The following is a 19,866-nucleotide window of genomic DNA, read 5'->3' as shown; positions in this document are numbered from 1 at the left end:
GGGACCCTCAGAGGTTGTGAGTGTGCCCATCCCAGGAGTCCAATATGGCTGCAGTGGTTTGCCTGCCCCTGCAGTCTGTGCAAGAGGGGCCCTGCCAACTGAGGGCCCACATGTGCACACAGAAAGAAGTTCCTGTAGCTGTTCTGCTCCCCCCTTGAACTTCCTAGTAATGGCGCCTTGCTTCTCTGGTAGGCCCAGCCCTCCTCCCACACTCCCTCAGCTGTGGCACACTGCTCCCTAGCCCCCTCAGGCTGTTTACATATAACCAACTCTAATCCTCTCCCTGGAACTGACCTTGGTGGTCTTAATATCAATGCCCAGCCCCTGCCCAAGTGTGTTAGGCTGTGGTGTGGTGGTACTGATTGTCCATGTGGCTCTCTCCTCAGTCCTGCTGCTGGACTTTTCTCCAAGGCTTTGAGGCTCCCCCTCTGTCCCAGCTGATCTCCCTACTAGTTAGGTTGTCTCCCAGTATGTAGATTCCTTTCCTTTCACAGCTCCCTCTCAGGAGTGCTTGTCCTATCCTGATTCCTTTTTTTAATTCTCTTTTCTTTCTCTTTTCCCATTTGTTCTGCCCAGTTATGTGGAGCTTTTCTTGTCCTTGTGGAGGTCTGAGGTCTTCTGCCAGCATTCAGTAGATGTTCTTTGAGAATTGTTCTTCATGTAGATGAGGTAATTTTTTTTACTGTGTTTGTAGGAGAAGGTTAGAGTTCCATGTCCCACTCCTAGGCCATCATGATCCTGCCCCAAAATTGGCTTTTAATCATTTTATTAGTAGCTTTTTCCCTTGCCTCAGTGTTTTAGAACTTTTTATTCTTTATAGTTCACATATTTTTAACACAATCAGTTCAGTTATGGTTTAGCCTACAACAGGGTAAGTTCTTTCAGTATGAGACACTTATTTCTTAAGATGAGAAAAGATTTATGCTTCATAGTTTATTATTGCTTCTATTCCATTGGTTCTGGATCCTTAATCAGGAAAATCCTGTGAGTTGGTGCTATGCTCTCTGTTCTCCATGTGGATTTTTCTCAAATACCCGCTTTGATCTTTTTTTTTTTTCTTTTTACAATCACATCTGTGACATATAGAAGTTCCTGGGCTAGGGGTCATATTAGAGCTGCAGCTGAAGGTCTATGCCACAGCCTTGGCAGCACCAGATCCAAGCCATATCTGTGATCTACAATGCAGCTTATGACAATGCCAGATCTGTAGCCCACTGAGTGTGGCTAGGACTAAAACCCACATCCTTACAGACACTATCACATGTTCTTAACCTGCTGAGTCACAACAGGAACTCCCTCCACCACCACCCTTGATCTTTAGTCAACTTTGTTCTCCACAGCATAGATTTAGTTTTCCATAACAATAATTTTACTTCTCATAGCTTCCTAAATGGTTTGTTTCTTGTTTTTTTAACTGAAGTATAATTATCATAAAATGCACAGTACATGTTTTCAGTTTGATAAATGCTAAAAATATAGCTATTTTTAACCTTTCAAGAAAACAAGATATTAAACATTCCCATCACTCTAGCAATGTCCCTCATGGCTCCTGCCAGCCAATTCCCTTCCAGACCCACTTGCAGGCTGTGGCCATTACTTTCTGACTCTATCAATGTAGGATAGCTCCATTTTTCCCTGAACCTCATAAAATATGAAGCTTTTTTCAGTTAACAACATATTTTTTGACATTTATCCATATTCTGCATATATCAGTAATTCATTCTTTTTTAAAAAAAAATGGCTGAATAGTGTTTCATCATATAAATATACCGCATTTGCTTATCTATCCTCATGTTGTTTGGAGTATTTCCATTTGGGGCCTATCATGAATAAAGCCATTATAAACATTCTGGAAATATATGTGTTCATTTCTCCAGGGCAAATACCCAAAATGGAATTACTCACTCATATGTAGATGTATATTTAACTTTTAAAGAAACTTCCAAGCAATTCTCTACCATGGTTGTATCATTTAACCTACCTCCAGTAGTGAGTGTCTATATGCCTCTTACTCTTATTTTTTCAGTTTTCTTTCTGCATTTTCAAAATTTCTTTCAAAACTCAGGGTATTTTCATAGTTCTGTATCTTTCTATACTTCCAGGATGATAGCAATTTTCTGAGATCGTATTCTAGATCCTGAAGTAGACAATTTTCAGAGCTATGTTCATCTTCTTAATCTTTTTGACACTGCTTGCTCTTGTTTTGCTGTATTTTTGTTAAGCTTCATATGGGTTTCTCCCACATGAAGTTCTCCACCTAACAGAGAAGGTCCAGATCTTCCTCCACGTGTTATAAAGAGGATAAATGAATACTCTTGGATCTACTCTCTGTGCAGAGTATAAGGTTAAATAATCATCCAAAGTCCAAAGGAGAAGAGCTAGTTTCTACATAAAGATCATGTTTGGGAAAACAAACTACAGAATGGAAGAAAATATTTGCAAATGATGTAATTGACAAAGGCTTAATTTCCAATATACAGAAACAATTCATACAAATCATCATCAACCACAACAAAAATAACTGAATTGAAAAATGAACAAAAAACCTTATTGACATTTCTCCAAATAAGACATAAAGGTGGCTGATAGGAACATGAAAAGATGCTCAACATCACTAATCATTAGAGAAATGCAAATCAAAACTATAATGAGGTTCCCAACACACCAGTCTGAATGGCCATCATTAAAATGTGTACTAATAATAAATGCTGGAGAGGGTGTGGAAGAAAGGGAACTCTCCTACACAGTAGGTGGGAATGTAAATTGGTATAACCACTATGGAAAACAGTATGGAGGTACCTCAGAAAACTAAATATCAAACTACCATATGACCCAACAATCCCACTCTTGGGCATCTTATCTGGACAAAAATACAATTCAAAAAAGATACATGCACCCCTATGTTCATAGCAGCACTATTTACAATAGCTAAGACATGGAAACAACCAAAATGTCCACTGACAAGTAAATGGATAATGATGTGGTACATATGTCCAATAGAATACTACTCTGCAGTAAAAAAATAATGAAATAATGCCATTTACAGCAATATGGATGCAACCAGAGATTACCATACTAAGTGAAGTCAGAAAGAGAAAGACAAATACTATAGGATATCACTTACATGAGGAATTTAAAATAGCATACAGGAGTTCCCTGGTGTTGTGGTGGATGAAGGATCTGGCACTGTCACTGCTGTGGCTCAGGCTTATGCTGTGGTGTTGGTTCAGTCCCTAGCCTGTGAACTTCAGCATGACATGGGCATGCCCCCCCCACCAGATGACACAAATGAATATTTCTAGAAAACAGAAATAGATTCGGGGACATAGAGAACAGATTTGTGGTGGCCAGAGGAGAGGGGTTTGGGAGAAGGATGGAGCTGGAAGTTGGAATTAGCAGATGTAAGTTTTTATATATAGAATGGACAAACAACAAGGTCCTACTGTATAGCATAGGGAACTATATTCAATATCCTATGATAAACTATAATGGAAAAGAATATTTTAAAAGAATATATTTATGTAAAAAAAGGTCATAGTTATGAAATAGTGGTACATAGGGTGGATACTACAACAGTCTGTGTAAAATGCAGTAGCATTTTCTAAGTTAATATTAGAATATATCATATTTAATCAAACATTTAATCAAAAAACCAATGCTACTCTTTTCTTTCATTTTTTTAAAAGCTTTATTGAAGTATAATTGATTTACAAGGCTGTGATAATTTCTGCTCTACAATAAAATGACCCAGTCATACACATGCACACATTCATTCTCTCTCAGGTTCTTTTCCCATATATATTATCACAAAATACGCAGTAGATACCTCTCTGCTATACAGCAGGTCCCCATTGGCGAATTGTTCCATTTATCTCAGTGTGCATATGACAATATCAAAAATCCATCCCTCCCATCCATCCCCAGCTGTCCCCTTTAGTAACTGTAAGTTTTTCAAAGTCCATGAATCTGTTTTTGTTCTGCAAATAAATTCATTTGTATCCTTTTTTTTTTAAGATTCCACATATAAGTAATGTCATACAATGTTTTTCTGTCACTGTCTAACTTCACTTAGTATGATAATCTCTAGGTCCATCCATGTTGCTGCAAATGGCATTATTCCATTCTTTTTTGTGGTTGAGTAATATTCCATTCTATATATGTACCACATCTTCTTTATCCATTCCTCTTTTGATGGACATTTAGGTTGCTTCTCTGTCCTGGCTATCGATAGTGCTACAGTGAACACTGGGGTGCATGTATCTTTTCAAATTATGATCTTCTCCAAATAAATGCCCAGGAGTAGAATTGCTGGGTCATATGGTAGTTCTATGTTTAGTTCTGAGGAACCTCCATACTGTTTTCCATAGTGGTTGCATCAACAGTGTAGGAGAGTTCCCTTTCTCCACATCTTCTCCAACATTTATTACTTATAGATATTTTTTGATAATGGCCATTCTGGCTGGTGTAAGTTGGTACTTCATAATTGTTTTGATTTGCGCTTCTCTAATAATTAGTGATATCGAGCATTTTTTTCATGTGTTTTTTGGCCATCTGTATGTCTTTGGAGAAATGTCTATTTAGATCATCTGCCCATTTTTTGATTGGGTTTTTTGTTTTTTTAATACTGGGCTGCATGAGATGTCTGTATATATTTGGAGTTTAATCCCTTGTCAGTCACTTCATTTGCAAATACTTTCTCCCCTGTGGGTTGTCTTTTTGTTTTGTTTATGGTTTCCTTTGGTGTGCAAAAACTTTTAAGTTTAATCAGGTCCCATTTGTTTATTCTCATTTTAATGTTCATTGTTCTAGGAGGTGGATCTGAGAAGATATTGCCTAGGTTTGTCAAAGAGTACTCTGCTTATGTTTACCTCTAAGAGTTTTAGAGCATCTGATCTTACACTTAGGTCTTTAATCCACTTTGAGTTTGTTTTTTGTGTATAGTGTTAGAGAAATGTTTTAATTTCATTCTTTTACATACAGCTGTCCAGTTTTCCTGGCACCAGTCATTGAAAGGACTTTTTTCCACTGTATATTCTTGTATCCTTTATCATATATTAATTAACTGTGAGTGTGTAGGTGAATTTCTGGACTTTCTGCCCTGTTCCACTGATCTATATTTCTGGTTTTTTGCTAGTACCATACTTTGTATGTGACTGTAGCTTTATAGCATAGTCTGAAGTTAGGGAACCTGATTCCTCCACTCTATTTACCTTTTTCAGAATTTCTTTGGCTATTGAGTTCTTTTGTGTTTCCATACAAATTTAAAATATTTTTTATAGTTCTGTGAAAAATGCCATTGGTAATTTGAGAGAGATTGCACTGACTCTGTAGATTGCCTTGGGTAGTATAATCATTTTAACAATGTTGATTCTTCCAGTCCAAGAACACAGTATATCTTTCCAACTGTTTATGTCATCTTTGATTTCTTTCAACAGGGTCTTATAGTTTTAAGAGTACAGGTGCTTTGCCACCTTAGGTAGGTTTATTCCTAGAGATTTTATTCTTTTTAATGTGATAGTGAATGTGGTTGTTTCCTTAATTTCTCTGATTTTCATTGCTGGTGTATAGAAATGTGAGATTTATGTGTATTAATTTTGAATCCTACAGCTTTACCAAATTCATTTATGAGCTCTAATAGTTTTTTGCTTGCATCTTTAGGATTTGCTAGGTATGGTATCATGTCATATGCAAACAGTGATAGTTTTACTTCTTTTCCATTTTGGATTCACTTAATTTCTGTTTTCTTCTCTGACTGCCATGGCTAAGACATCAAAAACTATGTTGAATAAGAGTGTTGAGAGAGAATGGCCTTGTCCTTTTCCTGATATCAGCAGAAATTCTTTCAGCTTTTCACCATTGAGAATGATGATAGCTGTGAGTTTGTCATATATGTCCTTTATTATATTAAGTGGGCAACCCTCTTTGCCCACATTCTGGAGGGTTTTTTTTTTTAATCACGGAATGTTGAATTTCCTTTGTCTGCAATCTTTTAGAATATTTTCAGAAGGATAGGTGTTAATTCTTCTCTAAATTTTTGATAGAATTTCCTGTGAAGCCATCTGGTCCTGGAGTTTTGATTGTTTGAAATTTTTAAATCAGAGCTGTTATTGGTCTGTTCATATTTCCTATTTCTTCATGGTTCAGTTGAAAGATTGTACCTTTCAAAGACTTTGTCTATTTCTTCCAGGTTTTCCTTTTATTGTCATATAGCTGCATGCAGTAGTCTTTTATGATCCTTTGTATTTTCATGGAGTCAGGTGTAACTTCTTTTTCATTTCTAATTTTATCAATTTAGTCCTCTCCCTTTTTTTCTTGATGAGACTGGCTAGTGGTTTATTAATTTTGTTGATCTTTTCACAGAACCAGTTTTTAGTTTCAATGATCTTTTCTATTGTTTTGTTTCTATTTCATTTATTTCTGCTCTGATCTTTATGATATCTTTCCTTCTACTAACTTTGGGTTTTGTTTTTCTTTTTCTAGTTGCTTTAGCTGTAAGTTTATGTTGTTTCTTTGAGATTTTTCTTGTTTCCTGAGGTAGGCTTATAGTGCTATACTCTTCCCTCTTAGAACTGCTTTTGCTGCATATCATAGGTTTTGAATTGTTGTGGGTTTTTTTTTTCATTTGTTTCTAGATATTGCTTGATTTCTTCTTTGATTTCTTCAGTAACCCTTTGGTTGTTTAGTAGAATATTGTTTAGTCTGCATGTGTTTGTGTTTTTTTGCAATTTTTTGTAGTTGCTTTCTAGCCTTATTGTGTTATCATCAGAAAAGATGCTTGATCTGATTTCAATTTTTAAAAATTTACTGAGGCTTGATTTGTGGCCAAGAATGTGATCTGTCCTAGAGAATGTTTTGTGTGCACTTGAGATGAATGTATTCTGCTGCTTTTGTATGGAATACTCTATAAATATCTATTAAGTCCATCTGGTCTAATGCATTGTTTAAGGCCTGTGTTTCCATATGATTTTCTATATAGACAATCTGTCCATTGCTATAAGTGGGGTGTTATTTCCACACTTCTTATTGTGTTTCTGTTGATTTCTCCTTTTCTGGCTCTCAGTAGTTGCCTTACATAATGAGGTGTTCCTATGATCATTATGTAATGTTTTTCTTTGTCTCTTGTTACCATCTTTATTTTGTCTTAGTATTGCTACTACAACTTTCTTTTGATTTGCATGGAATATCTTCTTCCATCCTCCCACTTTCAGTGTGTATGTGTCCCTAGAACTGAAGTGGGTCTCTTGTAGACAGCATATACAGATGTGTGTGTGTGTATCTTGCTTTTGTATTCATTCAGCCAGTCTATGTCTTTTGGTTGGATCATCTAGTCTATTAACATTTAAGGCAATTATTGATATATATGTTTTTATTGCCCTCTCATTAATAGTTTTGGATGTGTTTTGTTTGCTTTTCTTCTTTTGTTCTCTTGTGGTTTGATGACTATCTTTAGTATTGTGTTTGGCTTGCTTTTTCTTATTTGTCTGTTATCTACCATAGATTTTTGGTTTGTGGTTACCATGAGGTGTGTGCATGTGTGTGTGTGTGTGTGTGTGTGAGAGAGAGAGAGTGTGTGATTGTTTTAAGCTGCCGGTTTCTTAATTACAAATACACTTCTAGTATCCTGCATTTGTATCTTCTTCTCATGATTGTTGGTTTTTGTATCATATTTGTGTGTGGATGGTTTCCACCTTTATTATATGTTTGCCTTTTCCTGTGAGCCTCCTCATTTGTAGTTTTCTTCTTTCCAGTTGTGTCCCTTTCCTTTCTACCTAGGAAAGCTGTAAAGCTGGTTTGATGGTAAGAAATTCTTTTAGCTTTTGGTTTCTCCTTTAGATCTAATGAGAGCCTTCCTCTGTAGAGTATTCTCATTGGAGGTTTTTTTCCTTTTATCACTTTAAGTATATCATGCCACTCCCTTCCAGTCTGCAGAGTTGCTGCTGAAAAATCAGCTGATAACCCTACGGGGTCCCCATGTTATTTCTTGCTTTTCCCTAGCTGCTTTAAACATTTTCTCTTTGCCTTTAATTTTTGTCAGTTTGTGCCTTGGGGTGTACCTCCTTGGGTTTATTCTATATGGTATTTTGTACTTCATGGGTTTTAGTGAGTGATTCTTTTCCCATCTAAGGGAAGTTTTCAGCTATTATCTCTTCAAATATTTTCTCCAGCCCTTTCTCTCTCACTTTTATTTCTGGAACCCCTATTATGCAGATGTTGGTGTGCTTAAAGTTGTCTCAGAGTTCTCTTAGACTGTTCCCATTTCTTTTCATTTTTTTTTCTTTATTGTGTTCCATGTCAGTGATTCCCATCAGTCTGTCTTCTACCTTGCTTATTCATTCTTCTGCCTCCTGTAATCTACTATTGGTTTCTTCAAGTGAATTTTTCATTTCAGTTATTGTGTTTTCATCTTGTTAATTCTTTAGCCTTTTTTTTTTTGCTTCTCAGGGACACACCTGCAGCATATGGAGGTTCCCAGGCTAGGGGTCCAGTTGGAGCTACAGCTACTGCCCTACACCACAGCCACAACAACACAGGATTCAAGTTGTGTCTTGGAGCTACACCACAGCTAATGGCAATGCCAGATCCTTAACTCACTGAGTGAGGCCAGGGATCAAACCCACAACCTCATGGTTCCTAGTTGGATTTGTTTCTGCTGTGCCATTATGGGAACTCCTGCTTGTTTATTCTTTAAATCTTCTATTTCTTTGTTAAATGTTTCTTGTAATTTATCAATCTTTGCTTCTAGTTCTTTTTATCTGAGATCTTGGATCATCCTTACTATCATTACTCTAAAGTCTTTTTCATGTAGATTGCTTATCTCTACTTCACTTAGCTGTTCTTCTGGAATTTTGTCATGTTCATTCATCTGACTTATTTCTCTGCCTTTTCATTTTGTCTAGTTTTCTGTGTGGTTTCCTTTTTGCAGGCTACATGGTTGTAGCCATTTTTGCTTCTGTTATTTGCCCCCCTGTGGATGAATTTGATATAGGGGCTTGTTGCACACTTCCTGATGAGAGAGATTGGTGCCTGCCCACTGATAGGTGGAGCTGAGTCTTGTCTCTCTCCTGGATGGGGCTTTGTCTCTGGTTGTGACTAGAGGTGGCTTTCTTCCTAGGAGGACCATATGCAGCCTGTTTGCTGGTGGGTGGGGCTGTGTTCCTACTCTGTTTGGTGTTTGGCCTGGGGTTTCTCAGCCCTGATGGGTAGGGCCATATTTTTCCAAAATAGTGGCCTCCAGAGAAGCTGACACCATTGATTATTCCTTGGGCTCTCTGTTACCAATGTACTGCCCCCACAGTGAGCCACAGCTGACCCTGCTTTCCCAGGGGACCCTCCAAGACCCACAGTAGGTCTGATCCAGATTTTTATAGAGTCCCTACTTTGCCTGGGACCCAGTGCAAATAAAACCCTGTGTGCACCCTTAAGAGTGGAGTCTCTTTTTCCCCAGTCCTGTGGACTCAAGCCCCATTTGCCTTCAAGACCAAGTACTCCAGCGGAATCCTCCTCTCAATACTATAACCCCCAGGCTAGGGAAACTGACATGGAATTCAGAACTAACTGCTTTGGAGATCCTATTTCATATAGTTATTTTCTGGTCTATGGGTTACCCACTAGGCAGCTATAAGTGCCCCTCCTACCCTTCTCACTGTGGCTTCTTCTTTGTCTTTGCATGTAGCATATCTTTTTCAGTAGTTTCAAGTCAATTTTTTTTTATGATTATTGAGCAGTTAGTTGTAATTTTGGTGTTTTTATAAGAGGAAGTGAACTCAAGTCCCTCTACTTTGCCATCTTGTCTCTCTGCCTAGAAATGGTCTACTCTGGCTGCTTTCAGACAATCTTTATTGACTAGTGCCATGTCACAGGTACATGCTAACCACCTCATACACATTTTCTTTTATTTAGGCCTCAAAACAATCTTGTAAGATACATTTTTTCCAATTGTTGTTGTTCTTGTTAGTATTAGGAAATGAAGCCTTGGAAAATTAAAGTAAGTTGCTCCAGGTCTTATAGCTAATATGTGATAGAGCTTTATCTAATCATTTTAGACCATAGCTATGAAACCCAAAATCAAGAACTGGAAGTCATGTGATAAATTTACATCATGGAAACCAAAATCCTAGAACTTTTGAAAGAAATACATCTGATTTTTCCATGTCTTCTAAATTTTCCATTAAGGGACTATAGTGCGTAACAAAACCCCTGGCCACTTTTTCTTATCCATTAAAGCTTTTCTGTGAAGGTAAAATAACTAATTTCCTCCCTTAATACTTGTGACTATATCCAAATATTACACAATCTCAGTGATTTAAGGCTTAAATTCAAAATTTTAGAAATCTTAATTCCTTTAATTCATGTAAAATTGAAGAAAACTTCTAATCTAGCCCATTTATAAATATAAATAAATCATTTTTTATTATTGTATGTCTTAACAATACTGGTTGTTATGAAAATTAACTGAGACTTGTGTTATTACAGAGAATGATGAATACCATTATTGTCAATATGCAAACATCCTGGTGCTCTTACTTATCAAGAAGACAGATGCATCAAGACTGAAAAATAAGACCTTGTGCACCACAGCCATTTTTTTAAATTTTTAGTTCATTCACACACAGTGATGAAAGAAGGTTCACAGGGATGCCTAGACATTTGCACCTGACTCACACTTCCAAAGTGAGCAGCACTGTACACATTAAGGAAAAACAATTTGAACATACTGTGAAAAAAAGGAGACATCTCTAATTCATCAGCCACCTAGAATGTCCTTCAGCCTAGCAAACATCAGACTGCCTGTGGGAATTAGAATCTCATTTTGCTAAAAACTAATTAAAAGCAAAGCAAGTTTTTAACATATCTCAGAGTTCTCCATGCTGGAATAGGCTGAATTTGTGCTCACTCTTGGCAAGATCAAATAATTTTCCTTCAAGACAGCATTTGTGATACAGTTATTGAAAGCTAAAAACATACAAATCCAAATCATTGAACTTTAGCCAGAAGGATAAAACCAAAGGAAAAAAAAGACTTTTTAAAAAGTATCTCTAAAACACTTTGGACTTATCCTTTATAGCCCCATGTCTGAATAGTAAACATGAATAATGGCTTTCCAGAGGTTACTGTCATCAAAACTTTTCCCTTTGTATACAGTTTCTTACTGTTTCCAACCTCACTATTTTATCAGCTCAAGATATGACTACCAGAAAATAAAACTAAACTTTTTAAATCATAAAACCAATACTTGAAAATTAGACACACTGGAAAGGTATGCACTTCATCAACCACTTTGCTAGGGCTCTTAACAGCAGACTACTAACCTGTACCCAGTCCTATCTTCACTTCATGTTTCAGGACCTCTTGCACATTGAGAAGGCCACTGCTGAGCCTGCAGAGAGAGGAGAGAGTCAGAATGAGGAGACCTACATGGGTCCAACAAGAGAAGGACACTAAGAGTAATGATGGTGTATCAGTGACAATCGTGATTCCCATCATCTCAGTTCTAAAGCTGATACGAGCACACAGAACACCAGTCAAATCAGACCATCTGAATCCTAGGGTCATAGGGAGTTCTTGTCATGGCTCAGCAGTTAATGAACTTGACTAGTATACGTGAGGATGTGGGTTTGATCCCAGACAAAAGACTAAAAAAGAAAAAAAAAGGGTCATGAGGGAGTTTGGATCCTTGGGCAAATATTAATATCAGGAGTATGTAATGCAGCAAGAACTAGAAGGAAGAATAGGGGATTATCTGGAAGGAAAAATAAAAGAAGAAATTAAATATTGCAATTAGTTTAAAAGACTTACAAATTTTTAATATTTTTCCAGCTTTACTGAGGTATAAATGACAAAACTGTAAGATATTTAAAGTGTACAATATGATTTACATACAGTTAACTAACACATGGCTCACCTCATATGTTTAACTTTTGGCGGGGGATGGTTTGGTGAGAATATACAAGTTCTACTTTCTTGGCAGATTTCAATTATACAATATAGTGTTATAAGATATATAGGTCTTTAATTTTTTTAACTAACTCATCCTTCTATGCTAGGAAGTAGAAATTATAAAGCATTGTCTTTCCTCTCTTTCTGGAATCATTCGTTGCTCTAAATGAGTAGTGACTTGCAAGATCCAAGAAGGAGGGGCCCAAGTGGAAAAGGGTGTGTAAGCTATCAGTCAGGGCCTGATGGTTCAAATGCTGCTTCTGAGGACAGCAACAATGAGAGATGGTTCCTAGACTGAATTCCAGACCTCATGGCCCTGATCTCAATAAACAGCCTTTCTAAAGAGAAAAAGAAAAACTAAAGTGATCCTTAGAAGTCTGAGAAGATGCAAAGTTCAAAGCAGTCTGCTAGAAGATGCACATAACTGTCATTTTCAAAGCCACAATGCACATGCAATAAGTCTCAAAGTTGTTTGAGAAAGAATAGTGATGACCATTAAAACCAAAACATATCCATAAAGAAATTTAACTTCAAACTTTAATTTGCAAAGCCGGGTCATGTTTTGATTTAGATGTTTGTGTAACTAAGCCACAAGATGTTAAATCCTTCTGCTTTTTGGTCACTAGACCATAATTTTGGTCACTAATTTGTACCTAAGCCAGATTCACTGTCATTTGTGGCCACTTGATTCCTGAAAAGTAGAAGCCTCTAGAACCTCTCATAACACTGCAGAAATATACTTCCTTGGCTCTTGTGCATTTTCCATACTGCCACTGACATAGAATTTTTTCATTTGTAAAATCCCTAGACTTCTGCCAACACATCCTACTCTTTGCCTGGAGGCTCTCACACTCAGCTAGAGCCTGCTCTGCTCTTGCCAGGGGAGGGTCTAAAGTTTCAGGGACTTTGTGCCCCTTCACCACCACTCAGTAGCCCTCCACCAATAACTGCTAAGTTTGGACATAACTACCTCAGCTTCCCTATCCTTTTGGGCAGAGTGTCTTTAAGGTCTGCTTTGTACACTGGCTCCATGAGTTTTCCAGAGGATTAAGTTCCAGAAGCCCATGGAGGTAACTTGCTTGATGATGTGCTCTTTACTGACTGTCTTCCCTTCTCTGTCTCACCCACTGAAGGTGCTTCCTGAGATCACCTCCCAAATAAACTAATTGTACAAAAATCCTCATGTCATGTTCTGCTTCTGCAAGAACCCAAAACAAGAGAGGATACAAAGTAATCCTCAAAAAATGAAAATCTATCAGAACCTAATAAATTTATTGAATGAATATATGAATGATCCATCCCAGCCTGCCTTTAGCTCTGTTCTGGGTCAGCTAACACCAGAAATGAGAGATCCTTCCTGTTCTTAATCCTGGAACATGAATTCTTACCTTAGCGCCCATGGATTGGCAATTATGGGATCTATGAATTCCCTGAAATTAGCTAAAACATTTTTAGGTCTATGGGCTTTTTTTTCTAAAGATACAGGCCACAACTTGCATCTGATTCACTTAATGCATCTATAATTTTTCAAAGGGTTAAGAATCAGTTATAAATAAAGCTTTTGCATTCTGGGGAATTACAATAGAACAAGGTCCCTCCTATGTGAACAGGTATCTCATCAGATACAGCAGCATGGCATTTACTAAAGTGTGTTGCTTCTAATAGCAATGCACCATTTCTGGTAATTTGCACACTTCTACTAGTTTATATAGCACAAAGTGATGGGAGGTCAAGTACCCTTTCTCTGGAACACGTGGAAGTTGGAAACACTCTTTTGGTCATTAGCTCTAAGTTCTTAATGCTATTGGTTTTGAACTCTTTCTGTTGTATGTCCTATTCTGTTTTATGAAAACTCAGAAATGTTAAGAGATATAGTGTTCTTCAAATGCATACTCTGCCAAAAAAAAAAAAAACCTCTTTTAAGTGCTCTGTCTCTCCAGCACAGCACAGGTAAGCATCCTTCTATCTAGACCACATCTCAGTTGAACATAATTACAGAAGAGAGATACTGGAGGAATGACTGAGAAAACAAAGATGTCCGGCTGCTAATTTGCAAACCAAATGTTCATAATCTTCCAAACAGTAATTGCCTACTTACGATAAGTTAGAATTGGGACAATGTGAGATAGATGCTCCTCGTTCCCTGAATATATCCAGTTCTTCTTCAGAAAGGTAGCAGCCATGAGCCATCACAGTCTGGAGAGAAAAGCATCCCCTGTGGAGTCTACCACTTAAAAAAACTTAAGTTAGCTTTACTCATAGCAAGCTACTACAGCTGCAGGTAGAAGTTGTGGCTTTCCTGTTAGCATCGCAACAAGAATATTTATGGTTACCTGTATGTATAAAATTATTGTGACCAAGTTATACCTCAAAAAGAAGGCTTGTAAAAACACTGGATTACAGAAATCTCACACATTTATGGATCTTACTTTTTTCTTTTTTTTTTAATCTATAAAAAAGGGTTGGTCCAGGTGGTCTACAGCAGAGGATATCCACCCAGTTGGAAGGTACTCTGATCCCTCGATCTTCACTTGAGAAAATAACCAAGTTAATTTCATTTCTAAGTCCACGTGGTGAGCAACTGGTAGGGGTATGCTTGTTCCTATTCTAATTAGAATTTTCTAAAAGTAAGCCTTCCTTTCTCAGGACATGGAAGCTGTGGGAGTAATCTTAGAAAGAATTTTTATTTCTGTTCCTAGTTAAATATAGGCACCAATGATCTTAATGGATATAACCAAATAATATTTATTTTATCACCTGTATTTACATTTTCATAAAAGTTAGGAAACATAATGTCACATAAGCATTAATTTAGTTGGTTAAACTCATCCAAGAAGGTAGGCATTGCACACATGTGAGATCTCTCTTAATTTTAGTCCTGTAATATCTGTGGCTTTTCCTAATTAAGTCTTTTGTCAAATTCTTTTCCCCTCAGTAAAAAACCTGCATTTAAACAGCTTTCTTTTTGGGGGGAGCATAGCTCAGTGACAACAAAATTATTATTAAAACTTTCCCAACCTCTGTGCAAATAAAATTAACATGTAAATTGAAAGTTAATTTATTAATCATATGGAAATATATGTAAAGGAGGATGAAAATTATGGTATCATAAACAAGATTATGCAGAGTATTAACCTTTCAAATCAGTCATATTCAATTTCTGTTCATGTTTTCCCTAAGAATTTATTTTCTGTAATAGTTAAAACTTTCCATGCAGTTCACACATTTCATTGAAGCCCAAGGGGAGGAGGTATATTGCTATAATGAGGTCTTTCCTCACTCACATTAATTTTAATTAACTTAAAATTGTCTAATGATAAAAGTAATACACACTCACTCCTTTAAAAAGCAATTTCAGAATGTTGAGAAGTAAAAGTCCTCTTTCTCTCTCAGGAATGATGACTGTTAATATTCAGCATGTGTCTGCCAGACAGTGTTTTCTATGTGGGCATGCACCCACACATATACACACACACCCCAAACAATACCATAAAAACATTCTTGCTTGTAAGTCTGTACACCTCATTCTTTGTGAATGTTGGATAAAATTCTAATTGTGTATGTTCTATAAACAATCCCCCACTGATAGCCATTTTTAACTTTCAAGTATAATTAACATCCCTATTCATATTTCTTATAGAATGGATTTTCAGAACTATGTCTGCTTACTCAAAGGAATGCATATTTACATTCTAATGGATACTAACCAAATGTCCTTGGACCAAATGACATTCCACCCTCCAAGAAACTTTGAGATTTATTTACTAATAAATTTAATGATGTATTCATTAGGGGTGAAACTTTAGGCCCATTTTTAATGCTGTGAACACTTGCATATGTACACTCTGTACTTTACCTTGGGAAATGCACGCGTTACAGACGTCTGAAGATTACGACTGAGATTTTTAAATTCAGATAAAAATGCCTTGTTTCATATGAATTATATTATGATATGCAACTTACCTTATTTGTCAGGAGATTATTTTTATCATACACATCTGTGTAGTTTTTATAACCAGGGTATAGGTTTTTCACAGCTTTAACTTCATCACGATTTTCACTTATATGGCTCTACAAGAAAAGAAATAATATTTTCATTTTTTTAATGTAAAGTACCATTAGAAATTATACTTCCTGCCCCAAAATGATATGGGTGGTTTCAACTTGCCTATGTAAGGGACCACATAGAGAGAAAATGAAGACTGTATATATGTTTTATTTTTAAAACGATTTTTATTATGTAACATTTATGACAAAGAAACTATCAATATGCAATTATATGAACATGTGATGTTCTAACCCTAATCCATGTAATGCTCTTTTGAAAATGTCTTTTCAAAATCCAAACTATAGTAAGAATAAAAATAAAACGTACTCCTTAAAGAGAGTCAAGAGCCTAGCTATTCATGGTCGCCAGCCTCTTCTGGTGTTGGGCATTTAAGAAAAGAGTTCATTGGCCATTAAAAGCATGGTTCATTCATAGAAAGCTGAAAGTTTAGTTAAAAAGCTAAATACTAGACCAAGTTCTGACCCTAGTTATGGGTCTTACAGCAAATCAACTCTTTGCTTTGGGCCTCTGTTTTCTCATCTCTCAAAAGGACTGGGCAAGGTGAGTGATTCTCCAAATTCTTTTAGCTGTAGATGTATTATAAAAATTCACAGAAATCCAATATGTAGAAGGCATAAACAAGTTGCTATGCAGGGTGAAAGAGGTTTAGTACTCTGGGACCCTGTCCCCATTCTGTCCCATATTTCAACCTGCAGAATGAGTGCTTCTGCAGGAAACAGTTTGAAAATAACAGTCCTGCAGTTGTCAAGAAAGAGCCCATAAGAATCCATATGCAAGCAAAAGAAGTCCTGGCCCCCTCACTGTCCTTTCTCCAGGGCACCACAAAACCTGAGATGACATAAGGGGCTTTTGAGACACATCACAAGGGTCAGTCACCACCCCAACCCCTCACCTAAAACAAAAATCATTTCATACCAACTGGTGATGAGCATATATTACGGGAAATAACTCAGGAGCAAGTTACCACTTCCAAGAACAGCAGTGCCACTTCCCTTTCTTCTTGAGGTACAGTATGCGTAGCCAAATAAAAGAAAAAAATAACACTGTACTAAAAACAGAATGTTTCATCTAGAGGAAGAGCTCTATCCCCAGCCTTGAGGACATCCTGACCATGAAGAAATGGCATGGGCATCAGGAGAGAAGAAAGGACAGCCAGATGATCTTTTTCTTTTCTTTTTTTTGCTTTTTAGGGCCACCCCCATGGCATATGGAGGGTAACAGGCTAGGGGGCAAATCAGAGCTGTAGACAGTGGCCATTTTGATAAATTTGAATAAATGCACATATACACGTATATATACCCCAGCAAATACATATATGATTTTATTGTGTTTTAATAGGGTTCAGGGCACACTAACCCAAAGTATGGCACCTTGGAATACTAAATATTTTAAGCCGAAGGAGTGTGAGAAAATGGCAGAAGCAGGAAGGTCACTCTTATCTTGCCCCCACCCTTGTTCCCTGAAATGGGTCAAAAACTCTCACATGAGAGGAGCCTGCCCTAAACTTAGAGGAAAGGAGCATCTTCATCTCTGAAGACAAAGGGAACCAAGAAGAAACAGGCCTTGCTAGTTCCCCCCAATTCATGACATTTACCTTGCACTCCTTTACCTATCGTGTTCCTCCCGGACCACACACTTGTCATCACTCCTAGAAAAATACTCAGGTCTGTTTCTTGGTGTCTTTGAAGATTCCCATGTCACGTAAAACGTATATGAAATAAATTTTTATGCTTTTCTCTTGTTAATCTATCTTTGTCAGTTTATTTTTCATGCCCAGCCAGGGACCCTAAAAAAGTCAAGGATAACTTTTTCTTCCCCTACAGTTGTGTGGAATTAGATTAAAAAAATTCTAATATCAAACCCTGCCCAGACCCCAAAATGAAGAAAGTTAAAAATTCTTAAAGAGCCCTAACAAGATGAATCTTAAAAAAAAAATCCTTCTTCACTCTACAAATCTTTAAAAAAAAATCCTTCACCCTATAAAACAATAAAGGATTGATGCGTTGCCCTTTCCCCAACTTAGCCTTTGTTTTAAGATAGTCAGCTTTTAAGAGGGAAAATTTTAGTGCAGTACGTAGTGAGGCTTGGGTGAGGGAAGGGGAGCTCACAACTCCCAATTTTAACCCAGCTGGAAGCTTCAGAAAGTGTTTTATGCCTAAATTGCAACCACTTTAATGACAAAGTAAGATATACTTTTTTGTTCCCTGATTTTAAATTAAGAAACTTGGAACAAAAGGGCTTTCTTTCTTTCTTTTTTTTTTTTTTGTCTTTTTGCTATTTCTTGGGCCACTGCCATGGCATATGGAGGTTCCCAGGCTAGGGGTCGAATCAGAGCTGTAGCCACCCAGCAATGTGGGATCTGAGCCGCGTCTGTGACCTACACCACAGCTCACGGCAACGCCAGATCCTTAACCCACTGAGTAAGGCCAGGGATCGAACCTGCAACCTTGTGGTTCCTAGTCGGATTCGTTAACCACTGAGCCACGACAAGAACTCCCAAAAGGGCTTTTAAATCCATTTTTGTAAGGTGGAAATTAGGTCCTTTCTATTATTTTTTCAAATAATAGATGGTTCCTCCAAAAATGGACTAGAACACTGAGAAAGCATCAAATAAAAGAGAAGCAAGGTTGTGTGTCTACATGTAACTGAATCACTTTTTGTACAGCAGCAATTGTCACAACCTTGTAAATCAACTATACTTCAATGAAACTTTAAAAAATGAAAAAAAGAAGAAAAAGCAAGAAAGAAATGCATCAAATGTATCCTACAGAGAAATGGGCAACCAGTTTGTCATTGATCTTGCTTGGTTACTTAAGATATCCTCAACTCTCAGTACCACATCAGTGGAGACTGAGGGTAAAAGCAACTTCATGTTTCTTACCTCAAAAAAATTAAAGAACTAGATTTAGGTGATGTCTTAAGGGACCTTAAGTTCTGTAATGCCCTATCTTGACATCTTGAATGGGGCTAAGGGCAGGACTCCCCAAAGTATGCCACTCTGGATGCAGATTATGACCTAAAAACCAATCAAGGTTCAAAACACTCAGGAAGAACCTTTGAACTTCCTCCTTACCACCTAAAAGAATTTAAGAGAGGAGGCCTGTCCCAGAGATAACTATAGCAAAGTATTAGGTGTGGTAGATAGGAAGGAACCTAGTAAAGCCCATTTGATCCAACTCCTCTCTGTATCCCACTGTCTTTAAATGATTCAGCAAATGTTCTTTTACCAAATATTAACTCTTTTTATCTTCCAGTCAATGACCTTATTTCCTCTGGAAGTCCCAAACCCCTACTTCCTTCTCCTTAGCCCAGAATATCTATATACCTCACCTTGCCTTGCTGTCTTTGGAATTCCCTGTACTTATGTGGATTCCCTGTTTGCATGCAATAAATTTTATTTTCTTCCATTAATCTGCATTATGTCACATTAATTGCCAGCCAAAGGAACTAAGAGAGAAAAGAAGGGAAACCCACCTCCCCCACAAGCTCAGTAGAAGAACTGGAGATTACAAGATTACCTTCATGATTTAGAGAACAGAGAAGTCTTGCAAGTCTGGACAGAGGCACAAACAGGAGAAAAATGCCCACCTGAATGTGCAAATCATGGATCTTGGCAATGTTTCCAAGTTCACCCAACAAAGTCTCAGAGCAGGAAAGGGGAAAACGTGGTGTTACTATGGGCTGCACTCTAGAATACTGGGAAAAGGAAAAAAACACTTGGTGAGGAAACTATGGAGTCTGAGTGTACAGTATACCACAAAACGCATTTCATACCACAAGATGATTTTGTCTTTATTTCTGGGGTCAGTCTCCCATTCTAGGTGGGTGTAAGGGCTGGGTTTCATGGAAATGGCTCATGG

The 19,866-nt window shown here is 37.3% G+C and overlaps 1 protein-coding gene across 1 annotated transcript in view; it reads right to left on the bottom strand.

The window, feature by feature from the left end:
• GDA (guanine deaminase) overlaps window positions 1–19,866 on the bottom strand; it is a 177,991-nt gene that overhangs the window by 28,441 nt on the left and 129,684 nt on the right. The window contains exons 7-10 of the mRNA XM_047767774.1: window positions 19,595–19,702; window positions 15,901–16,008; window positions 14,036–14,133; window positions 11,310–11,377 (exon numbers count right to left, since the gene is read on the bottom strand). Of these exons, the coding sequence (XP_047623730.1) occupies window positions 11,310–11,377; window positions 14,036–14,133; window positions 15,901–16,008; window positions 19,595–19,702 (382 nt within the window). The remainder of the gene's footprint in view (window positions 1–11,309; window positions 11,378–14,035; window positions 14,134–15,900; window positions 16,009–19,594; window positions 19,703–19,866) is intronic.

This window comes from Phacochoerus africanus, chromosome 2, assembly GCF_016906955.1.
Source record: "Phacochoerus africanus isolate WHEZ1 chromosome 2, ROS_Pafr_v1, whole genome shotgun sequence".
Classification (NCBI taxonomy): Eukaryota; Metazoa; Chordata; class Mammalia; order Artiodactyla; family Suidae; genus Phacochoerus; species Phacochoerus africanus.
Note: the sequence above shows the minus strand (reverse complement) of the source record. Positions and strands in the feature narration are given on the sequence as shown.